The sequence below is a fragment of the Gallus gallus genome, chromosome 18, assembly GCF_016699485.2.
Source record: "Gallus gallus isolate bGalGal1 chromosome 18, bGalGal1.mat.broiler.GRCg7b, whole genome shotgun sequence".
NCBI lineage: Eukaryota > Metazoa > Chordata > Aves > Galliformes > Phasianidae > Gallus > Gallus gallus.
In genome coordinates, this window is record NC_052549.1 from 11,334,082 (window position 1) to 11,353,093 (window position 19,012).

General features: G+C 43.7%; 1 protein-coding gene across 6 annotated transcripts; it reads right to left on the reverse strand.

Moving 5' to 3' along the window:
• Nucleotides 1–44: 44 nt before the first annotated feature.
• Nucleotides 45–18,984, reverse strand: GGA3 (golgi associated, gamma adaptin ear containing, ARF binding protein 3). 6 transcript variants are annotated; one of them, XM_015295403.4, is made up of 18 exons: nt 18,924–18,984; nt 17,242–17,369; nt 14,465–14,549; nt 13,654–13,729; nt 13,099–13,197; nt 12,181–12,304; nt 11,086–11,189; nt 10,502–10,582; nt 9,444–9,581; nt 8,781–8,862; nt 8,166–8,282; nt 6,924–7,193; nt 6,018–6,085; nt 5,296–5,618; nt 4,538–4,803; nt 4,194–4,363; nt 3,374–3,484; nt 45–2,178 (listed from the first exon to the last, which is right to left on the reverse strand). In XM_015295403.4, the coding sequence occupies exons 5-18, from the start codon at nt 13,180–13,182 to the stop codon at nt 2,068–2,070; spliced, it is 2,049 nt and encodes a 682-aa protein (XP_015150889.1). In that variant the 5' UTR covers nt 13,183–13,197; nt 13,654–13,729; nt 14,465–14,549; nt 17,242–17,369; nt 18,924–18,984; the 3' UTR covers nt 45–2,067. The 6 variants fall into 6 exon arrangements, with proteins under 6 accessions (XP_015150889.1, XP_024997381.1, NP_001026279.2 ...); XM_025141613.3 differs by having other exon boundaries at nt 13,650–13,729; NM_001031108.2 differs by lacking the exon at nt 17,242–17,369.
• Between the last annotated feature and the right edge of the window lie 28 nt (nt 18,985–19,012).

The following is a 19,012-nucleotide window of genomic DNA, read 5'->3' on the forward strand; positions in this document are numbered from 1 at the left end:
TAGTGTTTCCATAACCAGCATTACACTCCACGACCAACCATCAGTAAGGGCTATCCCCAGAACAAAGTAGGGAAACCAATTTATTTAACATGCAGCAAAACAAATGAATTTGAGATGTATTTACAGTAATGGCTGTTCGGTATGAAGTAGGAACTTCAATCTGCTGACAAGGAACACTCATTCAGAGCTTAATTTCCAAAGCTTATAATAATGCATTTCCACACAGCAAAACTATGGCATCTTTCCATTTGGCCGTACAGCACATGCAGTGCACTGCCAGTAACAGTGAGAACAATGCCGTTCTGCAGAAAGCACTTGTGCTCTACTGACTTCCTCTAAGTCACAGTGAGATTCACAATTAGGCATCTAAAGCAGTGAAATCTGCTTCTTCAGGATATGCTTACAGCACCTGGGCAGACTTAAGTGACCTAAATACTATCCCTATGCCTACTGAGCCTAAAGTGGCAAGAACATTTCTGAGGCAGAAAGAATTCTTTCCTTGTCCTCCATCATAGTCCATCAGTTTAAAATTGCTACTTTCTGGAAGAATCTAAAAGATGCAGCTCCCTCTTGCCTGCCCACTATGTCAGGGAGCTGACAAGGTTGCAGTCCTCAGGAGCTTGAGAGCAGGAGCATACAGCCAGTTCTTGGCCAAAGCTTCAATTCCTCCCCCTCCGGGTTTCCACAATTACCTGATATCTCCGATCCTTCAGGCCTTTAAATCCAGAGTTTTTCACCTCTAGTATTTATTTCTTATCACGGAAAAGATGACATGCCTAACTCCAAGCTGTATTTGAGTTATGATTTTACAGCCTGTATTAATTCCAGCAGCACTTTGTCCACAAAGCACCCCTGCTTTTGTCAATGGATGTTAAAAACAAACATTAAAACAATGTCTCAAAGCTATTTGAGGCACTGCTTGAGATTGTACATTGAGAGAAGGAAGGGACTTCTGTAATCAACTTTCAGTCATTTAAACTTAATTTCTAGTCAATTCCTCTGCCACCTGCTAGCACTGAATACTGATGTCCAGTAAAACCACTCTCCCTCTTCTGGGGATGATTGCACTTAGCCACTTAATACAGAGAACTATTAAAACAGGGCACACGCATCTCAGTACTGAACCACATAACACTGCCTGCAGGAGGGGACCTGAGAGGCACTCTCCCCCTCCCTGGGTTAGCGGCTGTAAAGACACTTCTGCATGCCAGGTGCTGCCCTCCACCAACATTGAAAGCAACTTTCTAGCCCCACTGCTTGGTTTTACCTCCTCACCACACTTCTCTTTTCCCCAGACTATGGAATGTGATGAAGGCAGAAAAATAACCACGTTAGCTACTTGCATACAAAGCATCCCCAGCTGCCCCAAATGGATACAATAGGGAGGCAGCCCAGAGGATCAAATAAATATATTAACTGAAGATACAGCACTGTCACACAACACAAGAGCTGGAGTCTGCTTACACTGATCACTGGGAATGAAGCAGATGGAGGGAGATAAGGGAGCTAAGTGCCATGTCAGCTTTTTTTTTTAAAAAAAAAAGAGGAAAAAAAAGCATTCCCTCATGGAGCCAGCATTATTGCTTAACATGCTTAGCAGGTCCAGTCTGGCACTGAGGAGGTAAAAGCCCAAGGGAGGACACGTACAAGGGCTCTGCACTGAGGAAGCTTGGGGTAGCGTCATTACCAGCATATAGGTAACTCTGGACAGCAGTACAGGAACACACTAACTTAAATCTCCTGTTGACAGGTCTCCCATCAAAATACAGTAACTTCAAGTTTAATAGAGTGGAAGATAGAACCTGATTCACCCGGAGGCCAAGATAAAAGCAGCCAGCACTACGTGTTACCAGTTGTCTTCAGTTCATACTTGGCATAGATGTCCCAAGACCCCTTCAATGTGGGGTAAAACATTCTGGACTAAAGCTACAAGCAGAGTGGGCAGGACATGTAAACAAAGCTGAACATCACCAGTGGATAGCATGTGTCCCTCCCCCATCACATTCATTTCAGTCCTGTGGGATCCTTTCCTGGTCCTGTCACAGAGTCTCTGACAGAGTTCCAAGGTCATAGATTCCCCCACAGCTCTACTGGAGGGAACTGATCCACTTCACCAACCTCTGTGGCAAGCTGGTCTCCCAGCATGAAGGTCAGTCTGTATCTCAGCCTCACTTTCTCCTGCAGGAAAGACAAAACCCAAGAGCAACATATGAGAACAGCCCCAGCTGTTCTGGAACAAAAAATTTCACCATCACAGCTCACAGAAATCACAACACTGTTGCATGCTGCAGAGGGAAGTGGGTCAAGGTAGTCTGGGTTATTTACCTTAGATTTGAAAATATAAAAGCTTTATTGCTTAGCATGAAACAGCAGGAGAAAAGCATGAGTGATCTGCAGTAATAGTTTGCTATACATGTAGCTAGTACCCACTGCTCAGCTGCTTTCCAAAGAGCCTGAAGAATGATGCTGGAATAGATCAACATCTTCAAAACTGAATTATGCATCACATGCAGGAAGACAAAGCAGGTAGTGCTCTGCAATATTCCCAGTAGGCAGCAGATGGAACCCATCCTTCAATAGGGGATCTCCATATGCTTCAAAAAGAGAGTTTCAGCAATCTGCAAACACCCCTTTAAATATCATAAATTTCAGCTGATACCTTAAGGCCACTTTTGCTGTAATTCTCAACCACTTTAGCATACAGCTTTGAGGTTTACGCATCAGGCTACCTAAATGACTAATTGCAGGAAGGGTTTCCACAGCTATTCACATGCTCCTAGCATGATGAGCAGAAAGGAAAGTATTAACCACACTGCTTCACTGGTCACAGGCGCATCCCATAACATTCCAAAGGGAAGGAATAGGTCTCGACATCACACTGTTTCTGTTTTCACTTGAAAACTGTTTCACTGTTTTCAAGTCTGTCAGGCTGTATAGAGCCTCAACACAGCAGAACTCTTTCTAGAGAACCAATTAATTTCACATCACACTAAGCGTCATTACAGCAGGGCACATCCAGTGCACCAGCGATTTAAGACAAGCTCCTGAAGCAGCTCTGATTGTTCTCCTTTAAAGCTAAGCCCTATAAGACTGTTGCTTCATTGATGGGAAAAAACATACAGTGTTTTCTCACGCTCTTCCTTGCTAAAAAAGTCTGTTGGGGAAGAGATTGTGTATAGCCCCTCTCAAGCCCTGAATTGAAACACCACTGATCTGCTGCTGCAGTAATTGCTTCTGGAGGGCAAGCTAGGAATTAAGAGCTGTGCTTGCTCATAGTTTTCGTCCAAACTCCCTGAAGAATTCATCTTACATTGTATTAATCTGAAAAAAATGACGAGATAAATCCCACTCTGTTAGAGTCTATCCTCCTCACCTTTGTAGGATTTGCCAAAAGCATGATTTGGGTGATGGCAGCAGGCGGCTGGATGGGATTGAATGGAGACAGCTCTGTGCCAGAGGGTGGCTGCAACTTCACTTTCATGGACTGCAAACAAACAAATGAAAACAGTGAAGTATCTCCTACCTTTGGGGACAATAGAAGATGTATGCAGAGGCTGTAGAGACAACAGCAGACATCCAAGGTGACAAGAATCAATCAGTGTGTGAGAAGGAGGAGGCAAGAGCCGGTCCACTTGCAGAACACAGTAGGAGCAGGCAGACCAACAAGTCAGTCCAGAGTAAAAGCACTGGGGTCAGAACTCCAACTGCAGCCCTTCTTACCTGAGTGCTCTTATAGCATAGGTTTTAATGCAAGCAACTTGATGACAGTGGGCAGATTACAGCCATTTGGGCCACACTTTTCAAAACACAAATCAGCCATCCAAAATTACGTAGCTGCAATAACAACCAGGAAGGAACATATTCTTCAATTTAAGAAGTCTTCATGAAATTCTGATTCCCAAACAGCTTAAGGATGGGTTTATACACATAACAGTCTTGTCAATGTGCTATCTGAGCTATTTACATGACCAAACACAGTTGGATTGATTTTAGACAGAAAGAAAAACAAAACATGTACTACTTGCAGTTCTAGACATGCTTCTAACAACTACTTTTATGTTTTGGAAATAGGCAGAGCACAGACTACAGAAAGGTAGAACCAGTGTGTTGCAATCTAAGTCCCCGAGTTCATACCCAGACCTCCCTGAACATGCAGATTCACACTGCTGTGGGTCAGAACTGTGCACCCCTACCTTAGGTACAGCAGCCTGCAGCACAATGTTCTTCACAGGAAGGGGTGCTGTGTTCAGCATTGAGACTACCACAACCAGCACGTCTGACCTTCCTGGTGGGCACTCCTTGGCAAAGTGCAACAGGATGCGAAAGCCATTCTTGTCATAGGCTGTCACCGGGAGGGCACTGCCTGCCACAGAGCAAGAAGGGGAGAGGAACACTTTATGCTGCAGAAAACAATCTCCAGCAGTACTATCAATCAGGCTAGGGTGTCTCACCCCTGTTCTCCACTTTATAAACTCAGTCAGGAAGCTTTGCTTTTAAAAAATGTTCACAGAATGGTGAAAAATCTGAAGGTACTTACTAGGTTTAATAGATTCCAAGGGAACGTGGACGTTGGCCAAAGAAATTTCAGGTGCTTTCATAGGACTGCCTTGCTGCTGGAATGATGCTGGATGGAAGAGAGAGCTCCCTGAGACAGCAGTGCAGCTGTTTGGGAAAGGAACTGGGGGTGTTCCTGGGGCAGTGACTGGCAGCCCTGCAGGTACCATTAACGGAGAAGATGTGACAAGGACTGGCAAAGTAACCCCAGGTAACACTGAGGGTGTTGCCATGCCTTGGGTGGCAGCCCTGGAAGACAGAAAAATCATGGAAAAATTAAGCTGAAAGTGAAGCAGGCATTTTAGCACAAACCCAGAGATAAGAGCAAATCGCAAGGACAAAGCAGCAGCCTGGAGCCGTTAAGGTCTAATGTAAGAACCAGAGCTACAAGAAAAATGGTGTTGATAGGATTATGCATAATTCTTTCTAATTCAGTACAAAATCAAGAGTCCCACCTTGGCAAAGAAGGGCTAGCCTAACATGGCCAAAGGCCTTTGTATCATAGCAGCCAGTTTAACTTCACACTGCACACTTAAAATCTGGCAATAACACAGCTGTTGTGCTCTATCTGGTAGTTTCTGCCTTTCTCTGCTCAAGCTGAGACCATCATACTAGTTTGTAAAAATCCCAATCATACATTTCTACCAAACTGAAGTTGAATGTCTGTCTCTGAACCTGACACTACAGCAAGCTTGGTTTCCTAAATGCTGAGACAAAGGGAAATCCAGAACTTTTAGTTACCCTTTGGCTTCTTCAAGTACTTGTCCCAGTGCATCCATCTTATGAGGCATACTACTCCCCACAGATGAGGTTAAGTACCCAGGAGCAGCTGGAATTGTCTTGGAAGGCCCCACAGGGGCAGCCAGCCCAGCAGAGAACATAAACGGTATGGAGTTTGGTGCAGGCATGTTGGGAGCAGTCTGAGAGGCTGTGAAAGCAGAAGGCAGTGTCACTGATGTTCCACATGTGGTCTGTGATGTGTGATGGAAAAGAGGGTTCCCTGCAGGGTTGCAAGCAACAGTCACCGTCTTTGGACTGAAGAAATCCAGGTCCAGCTGCTCATTCTGCAAGAGAGCACAAGTACATGCTCTAACTCCCTGCTAACCCCTATTGTAGAGGTGGCATTGTTACAGAGGGAGAGAGAGTTACCGCAAAAACAGGTGGTGGGTGGCAAGCAGCAAAGTCTGTGGCCTATGTCAGGACTACATCTGATCTGTAATTTAAGCAAAGGAAGTGCTAACATCATGGGGGACAGACTGGAAACTAAGAAAGCCAGGTTCAGGGAAATCTACTCCGTTCAGACACAGCTATCCCAGATCTTGGGGTTAAGCCAGACTTCCCCTCAGTAACAGTAACCTCTCTGCTTGCAAGTGATGTTTCTCTAAGGTGACAAAATGTGTCATGAGACCTCCCACAATAGCAAGCCCTCCCTTTCTTCCCCTGAGAAATTCTCTCCTTGCTACCTCGAACACACTCCACTGGCTGTTTTCTGATGCCTCCTTCCCTGCTGCAGGGGCTGGGTCATTCAATCCTGAAAGGAAAAATAACAAGTAGGTAATGAGTAGAAAATGAGTTAGGCTGCATACCACGGCAATTTTTTCTGTGCCAAACTACTTGATTCAGCTATGCCACAGCCCAAAAACCTAATGGAAGACCAAAGTGGATTGCAAGTCTACACTCATGACAAGAGACCAACAGAACCAGTAGCCAATCCCCTGCATGCAGCTCTTCTAATCCAGCCTGATTTACAGCATCTCCTGTAGCTTCACATGCAGGCATTCTGCAGGCTCCTTCAAACAATCCCCCTAAGGCACCTTTCTCTTTAATAGAGCCAAAGTCAGCAGTGAAATCAGTACCAAACTGCAGTCTGCATGTCCAAGCATCCACAGAGATCAGTCTGCAATTACACTCAGTGTATTTTCATTTGAAGCCTACTCTGGGAACATCAGAATTAAATACTAACTCACAGACCAGTTCTTATACTCAGGAATAACATGAGTGTCTCAGAAATCCTCTGGACTCCTTAAGAAATAATAGACCTGAAAACATACAAGACTGACCAGAACCACAGCAAGGAAATATCTCCCAATATAAATATTTTGGGAATGGCACAAATTATTGTTCCCATCTGCACCACCTGAATCACCAAAATTCTCTCAATCCTTCTTTTCAAACTCCACCAGAAGTGAGACCTAGGGCTCACTAACTAACCTACTGGATGAACCAAGAGCAAAAGAAATCTGGTGTGGTCAAAATATAAGGCATTTCATGCTCTCTTCAGCCAACCCTCGGACTCACAATGAAGGAAAGAAGTTGACTCTGTCAGGCAGGGATTGAGTAGCCCTTTTCTAGGCTCTTTGGCGTCTTACCTAAACACAGAAGCTCCTCATCCAGCAAGGAAAGAGAATTAGCTGTGCTGCTCTGCTGAGTGGGTGTGGCTTCCACTTGGCTCAATGCAGTGCTCCGCAACTGTGAAAATGTCTGTGGAGGAGGTGGGAGAATGGGGATTTCTGCTGGGACTGGGGCTGCTGCAGGGGCTGGCGTCAGGGTGGTGGGTGGCACTGGAGGTGTTGGGGTGCTGGTGACATCCAGTCCAGCAAGGTCAATGAGGGTGTTGAGGTTACTTGTGGAGTTACTCCCTGTAGCAAACAGGAGATAAGCACAACTAGGAGGGAAGGTAAAGGCTCAAGGCAAGAACATCGTACAGAAGACATGATCAGAGAGATGGTTTAGGTTACGTGGATATGCACTTAATCGTGATTTATGGCTCGTACAAAGGAGAAAGCCCACATCATGTCCACCTAGCTGTTTACTTAAACCAACCCAAATGCTTAGGAAATTTCCATCTGAAAAGCAACACCTGCCTGCTCCAGTCACTGCTCTTTCCCCAGCATTTCTTGTAGCATCATTCATAATCCTCTCAAAATCTTATGAGCTCACAGAAGACTTTGGGAGATCCTACAGAATTACAACAAATCAAGGCCACCAGAAAGACAGAGTCGAGGGTAATATATACTGTCTGGATCTAGAATTCCCTCCATGTTTTGGAGCAGTCTTGTCTCAGGAAGATGCTATCAGACAGCAGCACGCATTTCCTTTACTGCTCTTCACAGAAAGGCTGAAGTGACTCCCAACCACTAGCAATGCATCCAGGGATTTCAAAGGTGAAATTGAAATGTAAAGTGGGCAAATGGCCTAAATTCATAAAAGGTACTGCTGGCAAATACAGGACAGGACCCCCGGCCTGGTCCTCACTCTTCTGCTCGTCTTCTACATAAAGTTGTGGTGTTCTTATATTGCCACATTAAGAGATGGGACAAATGTGGAGACAAAATGTATGAGAGCTTCCAGGCACACAAACTATTCAGATAAAGGTTTGCTACTGATGTTATCAAAGGCTTTGGTTGCAAGCAATGGAGAATGCAGCACCATTGTTCACATCCAGAACTGTTTACCCATCACTTCTGAGCTGTCTTGTTCCCTCTCTTGTTCAGAAACTGTTGGCCTGAAGAATGATCAAGCACGCTTTACCAGAATTAATAGCAAATCCAGCCTAAAATACTTAAAATTTTAGGATTTGAAATTGAATAGTTGGCTTCCCGGGAACTCACCTTCCACTCCTGAGATCACTCGGAGATCCACTTCACCATTGATCACTTGCCCCTCTACTGTTTTTTTATAGGAATTTATCACACGGGATAAGTTGTCACTGGCCTGCAGAATATCTCCTACATGAATGACAGATAAACACAACCTTCAAGACTTTAGTCACTTTGCTCTTGCTAGAGCTGAGAATACTCAGTTATCAGTTAAATAATTAGCAAGAAAAAACACAATTATTTAGCCACAAATTCTGTTACTGTCTGTTCTATACCATGCTTCTCTAAGCAAGACCCTGACCTTTCTAGGTCCATACACATTACACACACAGTAACAGTAAAAATGACTCCAAGGTTTCGTTCCCCATGTAACTCTCTTCCCCTTCCAAGACAGCAGCCATCCCATATTACTGTCCTTTCCCCACCTCCCTCTAATACTGTCAAGCCCTTGTCTGAATTTCAATGATAAACATAAAGAGACAAGGTCCTTGTCTCTTTATCTGCTTGCTCAAAGCAAAGCTCATCTACAGTGAAGAGGCAGCTTTACAGCAGCCATTCCGTTGCTCAACTCTTGAACAGTCATAGGTCACAACAGCAGTTAAAAAGGAGAAGTGTAGCTTATTTTACCCAAGCTGCTGTCATTGTCCTCCGTCTCACTGGCTAGTTTGAATAATGTCCGTCTTTTGGTTTCACACCTTTCACAGAGCTCCTGAGAAGAGAAATCATGACAAAGGGTCTCAAAAACCAGGAGGCACTGTCAGCAATGCCAGTCAGCACAGAATGACTTCCCAAGCATTCTCCGGAAAGCCCAGAACAGAGAAACCAGCCTCTCTGTGCTGGACATCCCAGTTGTTTTAATTTTCATCTTCTTGATGTTCTCCCAATCTTGCAATGCTAGCTATAGGGAAAGACAAATTTTCTGCAGTGTTCCACCTATCCACAGTGCTGCGAGGGACAGTTATTATCAGCAATCAGTATGCCATAGCAGGAACAAGAATCAGAAATTGCAGCTTCTTGATTCTGCTATGGTGAATTTTTGGAGAACAGTCATACCTGACTTCAACCATGTGCAAGAGAGCTATTATCCACCGTCCTTGCAAAGCACTGAGTATTTTGGCGAAAAGTCTTTAAAAACATGGTTATTACATAGCTATTTCCCACAAGAGCTCTTGTTCCTTGTTACTGCTCTCCATTTTATTGCACTGTTTTTAATTCTTTGACAAATTCAATATCTGAAAAAGAACAAAGGACTGACTGCAGTATTTCTGGGAAGCAGCAGCTCAGACCCACCTTCATGAGCTCTCTATCAGCCTCTGATGAGTCCTCTTTGCTATAATGAACCAACATCTCATTCAGCAGTTTCACATTGTTATTTACTTCCTCCAGTGTGTGCATACGTTTTGTCACTTTTTGAATCCGAGCCTCATCCTTCAGGATGCAAAAAAGACATGAAAAGCAAGCTTTCCTGTAAGGGTTCACTGTACCACAACAGTAGGTGTTATCTGTAAATCCTATCAAGTAATGCCTATTTAAGGTTGAGCTAAAAAATCCCAAACAAAACAAAAGAAATGCATCAGAACAAAACAACTGAAAGATTAGGAGAGCCTACCCTGCCCCAGAGGCAGGCGAAGCTTGAATGGAAACATTTCAGTAATCTATACATCCTCTTCAGTCAAGAAGCTATATATATATATATTTTTCTTTTTGGGGGGGGGGGTGGGGGGGGTGGGAGGGCGGGGGGGTGGGGAGGGGCAGAATCACAGTGAGTCATTTCCTGGACTCCAGGTTTGTAATGACTGCCCTGTGTGGATGCATCACAACTCTGCAAACAGGAAGGTGTTTCCATGAAGCCCAGAGATGACTCAGTCTGATGACTCAGTCCTCATCAACCAGAAGTGGTACAGTGGTGTTTCCACCAAATTCTCATGTGAAAAGCCATCTAAAGTGACAAGAAAGAAGTTAAATTTCAACATAGCATTCAATTCTTGCACCTTTTTGCCCTGTCCCATCAGGTGCACCAACTGCAGGCATTTCTGTGTTACAAACACCTCCCAGCTGTGAGTTAGGGGCAAAATTACCAAAGCGTTTACCCTTTTATGCCACTAATCACCTGGACTACCTGCAAATTAGTTGTCTTAGAGGTTTTAAGAAAACAATAGGAAGTTGGATGTCACTAATAGTCAGTCTCATTCAGTTATCTATGGAATGGACTAACACAATGTTTCTGGAACCTGAGAAATCAAATACCTGCCATTCACATGATGCTAAAGCTATTCAACAATTTTGAATCGTTTTAAAACTTGCAGAGAACACTGCTGACTAGGTTGAATCCTACAGGACTTTCTTACCTCTTTTACCATGGATTTAATAAGCTTGTTAGCCTCTTGTAAATCGTCTGGGTTTTTGCTTTTCAGTAGTTTGGCTAGAAGCTGTAAGACAAGAAGGGGATATCTGGGAAACAAAGACTGGCAATGGGAAGTTGCAAGAAGAAATTAAGGGAAAAATTCACGGAAAAAGATACAGTTCACACTGCTTTCACAGTCAGTGACTTCACCAGGAGTCATGTAAGGGTTTTTATTTTATACAAGTTGCTACATTCTTGCTTCTAAACAGGACTTACACGCTGCCACCTCTGAAGAGACTTGACAATACACAATCATTCCTCCTTTACATGACTTTTGGCCGCTTGTGAAACATACTTTGCCTGCTAGTACTACAGCAGGATGGCACGTTAATAGCTAATTACTACATAACCATGACAGGTCTTAGCCTGGATGGACAAAGCAGTTGTGTTCAAACCAATGAATTCTTTGAAAGTACAGAACACCTCCCCCAAAATAAAAGCTGAATTAATGTACTTTCCTTCCTTATTCTAAACATGCATTAAGTAATTATTTTTTGTTCGTGATTACAACACAAGTCTTTGCTATACCTTGGATTTCTCCTCATCATCAAACACAGGGTTTTTGGGACGAGCTGGTGGAGAAGGAATCAGGATTTTGTCCACAGGAATAACAGGATCAAACATTACAATCCCTGAAAGCAGAGAGGGAACCCACAAGGATTTGCAGTGCAGTCAGTCCAGGCAGTGCACCCTTTTATTCATGTGCTGCTGTCAAAGTGAGCAAGCAGCCACTGTCCATCAATGCTACCGCACTATTCCAACACACAACACAGCATCAAAAATCAGTGAGCACACTAGCAAGAAAAAAAACGAACGTTTTCTTTGATAAAGGCCAAAACCCCAGCAATTGTTTTACCATCTCCATCCTGCTCTAGGCCTGTATAATCAATAGTTCTCTGCTACTTGTCTTTTCCTCTTTCACGTCAGCTGTTGAGCCACTTTGCAAAGTCCCAGACAACCTAGCTTTGTGCAGACTCAAGGGCACTACATTTTTTTCTATAATTGAGCTGAGCTGAGCAGAAACACAGACAGCATTGCAAGCTGGGCTGATGAGCAGACTCCTAACCATTAGAACCATGAGTGGTGGAAGAGCCAAGCTTTCTGCCTGTCCCACTGCCAAACACCGAGATTTGTGCTCTACTCCCAGAAGTTTCCCTAGAACTATTTAGTCATTTGTTTGAAGCCACATGTTCCTCAATTAAGCTTTTTCCACTTTGCCTACACAATAAATTTCTATCAGTTTAAAGGCACGACTGTAAAGTGATATGGTTAAAAGAACACAAAAAGCTACAGGAATTATCTTATTTCTCTTCAAACTGGCCTTAAATCATTTAAAGACTAGTTCCAGGACAGGGGTGGAAGGACTGGCATGAAGACCCCCTACAAATTCAAACAAAAGCATTTGCAAGGTGTTTCACTAATCTAGGTGAAAATTAAATAAAAATAAAAGGCCAATCCAGTCCCCAAAGTCAGTGAATAGCTTTCTCAGTGTTTCAGGGAATTCTTCCCTTGTTCCATGTCCTCTCAGTCTGCTCATATCATTAAAAGTTTTTATGTTTTGTGCCACTCCTGCTTACAGGCACAGGCTAGAAAGAACGCATGAATGAGCAGCTGACCTCCTACCTTGTCGCTTCAGCATGTAGTAGGCATCTTTGATTTTATACTCTTCTGGTAGTGCCACTGTCCAGCTATACAGCAATTCAATGACTTTGGTCTTCACTTTCTCTGAGACCCGATCTCCTAGGTACTAAGAGTGAGAAAAAGATGGAAATTCTCCACATTCTTAATTTCTTTTTAAGAAAGCCCAAACCCAGACAACAGGGGGAGTTCAGTGATACACACTGAAGTGCATAGCCAAAAGACATCATATTGAGAGGAAAAAATGTTTCTCTAGTTTTTCTGAAGTAACAGTGAACAAAGTATTTGTGATTATCTTCAGCAACTGAAAGAACAGATATTCTGTTAGTTTCAAAATTTTGCTATTTAAAAGTTATTCCAATACAGATACTGCACCTTCCCCACTGTCTTTATTGGGAAAGAATTTTGCAATACTTCACTGTATTAACTATGCCTTGGGGGTGCCTTCATCTACCTTTTGCCACTTTAAACCAATCGTGGATACTGAAGGAATGCCCTGACACTCTGTATGACAAATTGGCAGTAAAGTGAGCTTACAACTTTGATGTTGACGTCAAATCTCATGCTCTAACTCCTGCATCACTGATGTTGAGGTGATCCTTCCCGCCCCCAGAAATATAAAATTAAACAAAGAAAACAAGGAAAAATTTCCAAACAGTTGATGGCTCAACGCTTCACGTAACACAAGGGCTTTCATAACAGTACAAGGGTTATACATTAATAGTAAATAAGTAAATAAGCTTACTGAGAAAGATGAGCACACAAAAAAAAAGATTAGCAAACAAATGCTCATCAAATATACAGTAATGAATGCAATGAGGCAGAGAGAAACATTTTGGAGGTTGCCTGCTGCTCATGAAAGCAGACAATAAGTAGATGCAGCAGCAAGGCTCAGGGACTAACCTTTGGAGACACAACTTTTATTAATTCATTCAAAAAGCGAAACTTTCCTACTTCATTATGAAATCTTCTCCCACAGTTCTTCATACAGGCTTCCAGCACCTGCATTCAAGTAACAGAAACAAGAGCTGAAGTGAACACAAAAACTCTACAGTAACACCACAAACGCGTTCTGCTTATATGGGAGCTGAAGGACCCCCGTCAGTGGGCTATAGGCATGAACACCCAATCATTAAGTGACACACCAAGAAGGTATGCAGCAACTCTCCCACTCCCAGCAATGTATTTATGAGTAAATTAGGGTTCACAACAAGAAACACAAGCCTCACCTGAGAATAACAAAGGAAAAAAACTGAAACTAACTAAGATTTGTCTGTTATTACTGACTAATATGGACGCTTCAGTTTGGCCTTCCCAGCAGAGGAGAAGCAGGGAATTCAGCCCCAGAATTAGCCCCAGATAGCCCCACTAATACACACTACGCTCCTCTTATACTCTGCATGGAAGATGCTAAATGATATGTAACTGGATTGGAGAGAGGTGGCAAGGACTACCTACTGTCAAGGCTTGGACTGCCTCCCACTCCTGTGGCGACTGGATCTTATGAGCCAGGAGTCTCACAGCTATCTGAGGCCTGAAACAAGGCAGGTGCTCATTACAAACAAAGCAGGCAAACCCAGCAAGGGATTTTCAGGATTTCACAAATACTGCTGTTTAAACGAGAGGTTTTTCATATGATTAAAATAAACATCATTCAGTACTTTTAGGCTAACAAAAAATCTTAAGGGCATCTCTGTAAGCCTGGTTGTTCGCATGTATAAAAGGAAGTAGAGCTGGTAGTGTGAAAGCAATTCCAGCTTCCTCCCTGGAATGGGCCAAACAACACCCAGTGCAGTGCCCAAGCCCAGGAAATCACATCACGTCATTACTCAGTGAATTAATTTTCTTCTTCCAGAAGAAAATATGTCTTCCTTAGCTCACAGGACTGCTGTGACCCAGGAGGTTTCCTCAGTTAAGCCTTGTACAGATTTTAATGACGTGAAGCACTAAGAGTTATAACCCCATTTTACAGACTGCAAACCAGGATGGGTTTGGTGGGATGAGAACCCTGCAGCTGCAGAGGCTGACAAGAGGCAGATTTGGGATTCACTTTTCCTAGTCCCAGTGTAAACCATGCTGCCCTTCACACAAGAAAAAGCAAACTTCGCAGCACTCTGTTTCTTTTGTTGCTTATATATATATATATCTCATATATACATATATATCTCATATATACATCTCAGGCCAATATGAAAGTCTGATCATCAAATGACATGTTCTAAATTGCGTACGTTTAATTACTAAGTGTAAAGAGGTTCAGGACACCTACCCTTCAAGCTCTTTGTTGATCTGGTCACAGAATCCAATGATGTATTCCCAGTCTTCTTGCCTATTAGATGGGTTAGTGGCTTTATCTTTGGCAAGGGAAAGAGAAGATGTTACAGCTCAAGCAAACAGAAACAGTATAAAAGGTCGTTCTTTTCACTTCCTAGAGAAAAACCTTTGACATCCGTTACCAACTATAAAATGAAGACAGAAAGTTCACATATGTTACATCTGTTCACGGGAGAGGCTATATCCAAGCTGAGGCACCCAAATAACCATGGAGAATCAGATTAAAAAAAAAAAAAAAAAAAAAAAAATCAAAACCAGATGCCAAACATGAAATACTTCGAAACACACAATTTCATATTGTAAATGAGAATATAAAAGAAAGTATTTGAGCTGACACAACTTCCCTCTGCCTGAAATGTTATTTGGTTATAATATTAAACTCGTTAGAGGCTAAACTCTTGGATTTTTTGTATGGGAAATTGCTTTTGTATTCCCTGGGAGTTTTGTAGCAGTAAGAGCTGGCAGATCAGATGTTAATGTTAATATCAGTCATTTAGCACGGTCATTTATTTTAGAGCATCAGGTGATCTGTCAGATGCCTCAGCATTTCTCCTGGGAACAATGAATTGAAATTTATTATTATACATTGAGTTGTTCTTGCAAGTAATGAATACCACAGCCTGTGCCCGATAGGGAATTTAAATCCTGGATGCTGCACTTAGTGATGTGCTACTGACAGATCCTCCCTCAAACAAGAGCATCCCTCCTATCGCATTGGCTGCAGAAACCTGAGGCTATCAGCACATTTTTTGTTATGAAAGCATTTTCTCCCTGAGTTTTACTTGGCTCTGATAGACAAATGAATTTACAGCAGACAAGATTCCCACGTTAATCTAATTTTCCATATGAGATTACTAGACACAATATGGCTGGTGTTTAAGAAGCCCTTCTCAAAATTTGAATACAATGCAAATAGATACAGAAAAGAATGCATTACTTGGCCAAATAGTATAGAGCACAGGATAAAATACAGGCAATTGTTTGAAATATGTGACACTTAAACCTTATTTACTACACTCACAGCTGCTGAGTGCTCTGGAAGCATCATGAAAACACACCCTTGCAACAATCTTAAGTACTTTCATGCAAGTCAAATAGCATTGTGTTCCAAAGTAGCTCTGCAGGCTGAGATGAAAGAAGCATGGCTCTTGGCTGGAGGAAAAGGAATTTATTTATTAAATACAGGAAGAGCACAAACAAGCAAATGAAGTCTTTTTGTCAGTTTTGCAACCCAAAATAAGGAAAGAGGTCTGCTAAGGAGAGGTAATGTAAGCAAAGTTTCCCTGTCAAGCTCTAATTTCAAGGTTGTTTAAACATCTCCAAAGATTTCTTGGAATAATCCTTGATTATTCTGCACACTTCCATTGGATTCAGATTCCTTTCATTTCTTGTGCATAATGACAGGAAATTCCCAGGAGACAGGCACTGGTGAAAGGAGGCTGCGTTCCACACAAAGCAGCTCCTGATTTCTAACACTCATAAAACTCCATGTGTACCTCTAGTTCATAAAAGTTAATCTTCCTGACCAGCAGCTCTGCCCTGGCTCTGAGGATCAATGCGTTCCCACACCAACAGCACACCGCTGTGTGCAAATAGCTTTACTGAGGTGCTCACTGACCTCAGTACAAGCCACACTAACACAGACTCATAATCACCAAGGTTTGGAAAGACCTCTAAGATCATCCAGTCCAACCGTCCACCTAGCACCAATATTTCCCCACCTAACCAGTATGGCCTCACCAGTGCTGAGAGCATCCCAGGTGAGCCAGTTTTCCCTGCTTACCCTTTTCAGCACATCCCCACATGAAGCTGCATCACATTAATGAAGAAATAATCTAAAATCCTCTGTTTTTATGGGGAAAACTTAAAACATAGGTGAGAAGCTCCTCTGCACTGCCTTGTAAATGAAGTTCAACCCTTCCACGAAAGGACTGGCTCCAGAGGAAGAGCTTGATGCTCTTAGCATCTCTCTTGAAATAGCCAAGAAAAAACAGTTTCTGCCCCAACCCTGTTCTGTCACCATCTCTACCATGGCTTTTATACAACACTTCACTTAGGATACGTAAAGTTGCTTCATACGTGACCTAAGCATCAGAGCCATGCAGCACCCATTTGTTCTGCTAAATCTCAAAACACTAATGGGTCAACATTCAGATGCATCATTAGATGTGCAACAGAGGCCCTTATTTTCTACATAGAGGAACAACTTCAAAATGCAAAGAACCACAGCATATTTACAGACTGCAAAGAACACTTGTATTTTCCTGCATTTATTTCTCTATAGAGTTGAGACAAAAGCCATCCTACGAAGTGCTTCCCCAGCTCAGGCTCAGCACATGAACGGGGAATACTCTGTCCGAGCCTACCAGAGTCCTCCATTCAGATTGTCTGTATCTCATGAAAATGCGGCAGAATACTGGCCCATGGCAATACAAGAAGAAGAAAACAAAAGAAAATTTAAAAAAGAAAAAAAAAAATTGGAATGTGTTATCTATCTGCATCTATTATATACCTGCATATTGCCTAAGCCTGACAGGAATGTGATACAGTAAGTTTCCTTTTGGAAGGAGCAGAACAGGCAGCGCTCAAGTCAAAGGATCCAGCTGTGCTCACACAACCAATGCTATTTTCTAATCTTCTCTTTTATTTAAAAGAAGTTCAAAGGAAGAGCCTGTGGGCAGGAAGAGAACAGGAAGGATCACCTTCACTCACCTCAGCTGCCTGAAATGAGACAGAAGATGAAGATGCAAGATAATCGCAGGCTGAAGCACAGCACTAGGACATGAGGGTGATGTTACTTCATGGCTCTGTGTCTCCACCAGATGAGAAAGACAGGGCAGCTGGAAGGCCGAACAGCACTGTTACTGAATTTGGCATCTTCCTGTGACTGGGAAGCTGCTGTGCTGCCAAGCAGCTCTTGCCCTTCCTTTTTATAAAGGGCACAGCTGGTGCACACACCCCTCAAGGTTAATGTTACACACAGTATATCTTATTGATAGTTACAAGAAAAATAACCTCAGAAGGCCAAGTGAGAGCACTCAGATGCACAGCCTCTGCACCCTGTCTTCCTCATCTGCACGGTTGCTCTGGTAATTTATTTACAAGTGATCTATGCTTCCTCACTGTGGGAAGAGCTGTGCAATCACACCAGCACAAATCACCATAGCAGTGACCAGGCATAAATGTTTCATCTTAAAAGAGAGCAATGCTCAAGTCTCGAAAAACATGCACAGCTCTGCAATAGGGGTTACTGCAACAGAAGCAGGCAACACTGCTTGCAGCTAGGAAGTGTTTTGTAATGCTGCTCCTCAGCATGTTCTCCAGTGACAGAGCTTCACTGATCATGCAAGCAGGATGTTATCCTCTCAACTTCCACAACTAAAAACAAAAAGCAGCCAAGGAGCTTTGCAGGCTGCACAATCTAAAATATCCTTCCTACCATGGATACTTTCATACACACACTGAATTTGGTGAGTCAGTACTGCTCAGGGGAAGATTAAAAGGAAGGGATGGGGGCGTTTCTTCGCATCTCACTGGCTACAATTGAAAAGAGAGACTGACAAACTGTGGGAGCTCAGAGAAGGAGCGGAACAATGAGGAGACAGAAGGGATTGAGCTAAAACAAGAACTGAGAGCTGAAAACATCCTGTAGCCAGTAACTCCTGTAAGCGATGATAACACCGTGCATTGATTTAAATTTCACATAAACGAATCAAAAAGGAATAAGAATTATTTGATCTTAACAGAACCACGGCTCAAAAAGCAATAGGTTTTATATTCTTAAGTATTTAGGGGAAACGGAATCATTAAGACCGGAAAAGACCACTAAGGTCACCGAGTCCAACCACCGACCCTTCTGCCGCCTGCACAGCTCCCGGCTCACGCTGCCGGCAGGAGGGCGGCACCGACACAGGGCCGACCGCCGCGGACCGGACTGCGGCTCCGCCCGCCGGGTCCAGCAGCGCCAGTCCCAGCGCGGGGAACATCTGCAAAACAAATCCCGACCCGACCGACCGACCCTCGCGGGGCCTGGACTCGCACAGTGCTGCGCTGTTACCGAATCATCTTCCCTAACAACGGATTTTTAAATACTGCAGCCCGCAGCCTTCCGATGGGCACGACGGACATTCACAACTCCTCCCACCCCCGCAGTGCTGCCGGGCACAGAGCACGGCCTGTCCGCTCGGAAACACGGCCGTACAACGCAGGAACACAATTTACGTGGGAACCTCCGCAGCTCTGCCCCTCAGCTGCACCGGCCTGACAGACCCGGGCGGGGGGGAGAGGCGAAAGCAGGGAAAGGTGGGGATCGGCGTCCGAGCAGAAACACCAGGAGCGGTGAGGATGGGGCGGGAGAGGGCGGGGGAAGAGGGGCTCGAGCCCGCGCTACTCACTCAGCCACGACTCCAAGCTCTCCCCTTCCGCCTCCGCCATGATGCCTCCCGGCCCGGCCCCGCCCCGCTTGCGCGAGAGCCCAGCGCGC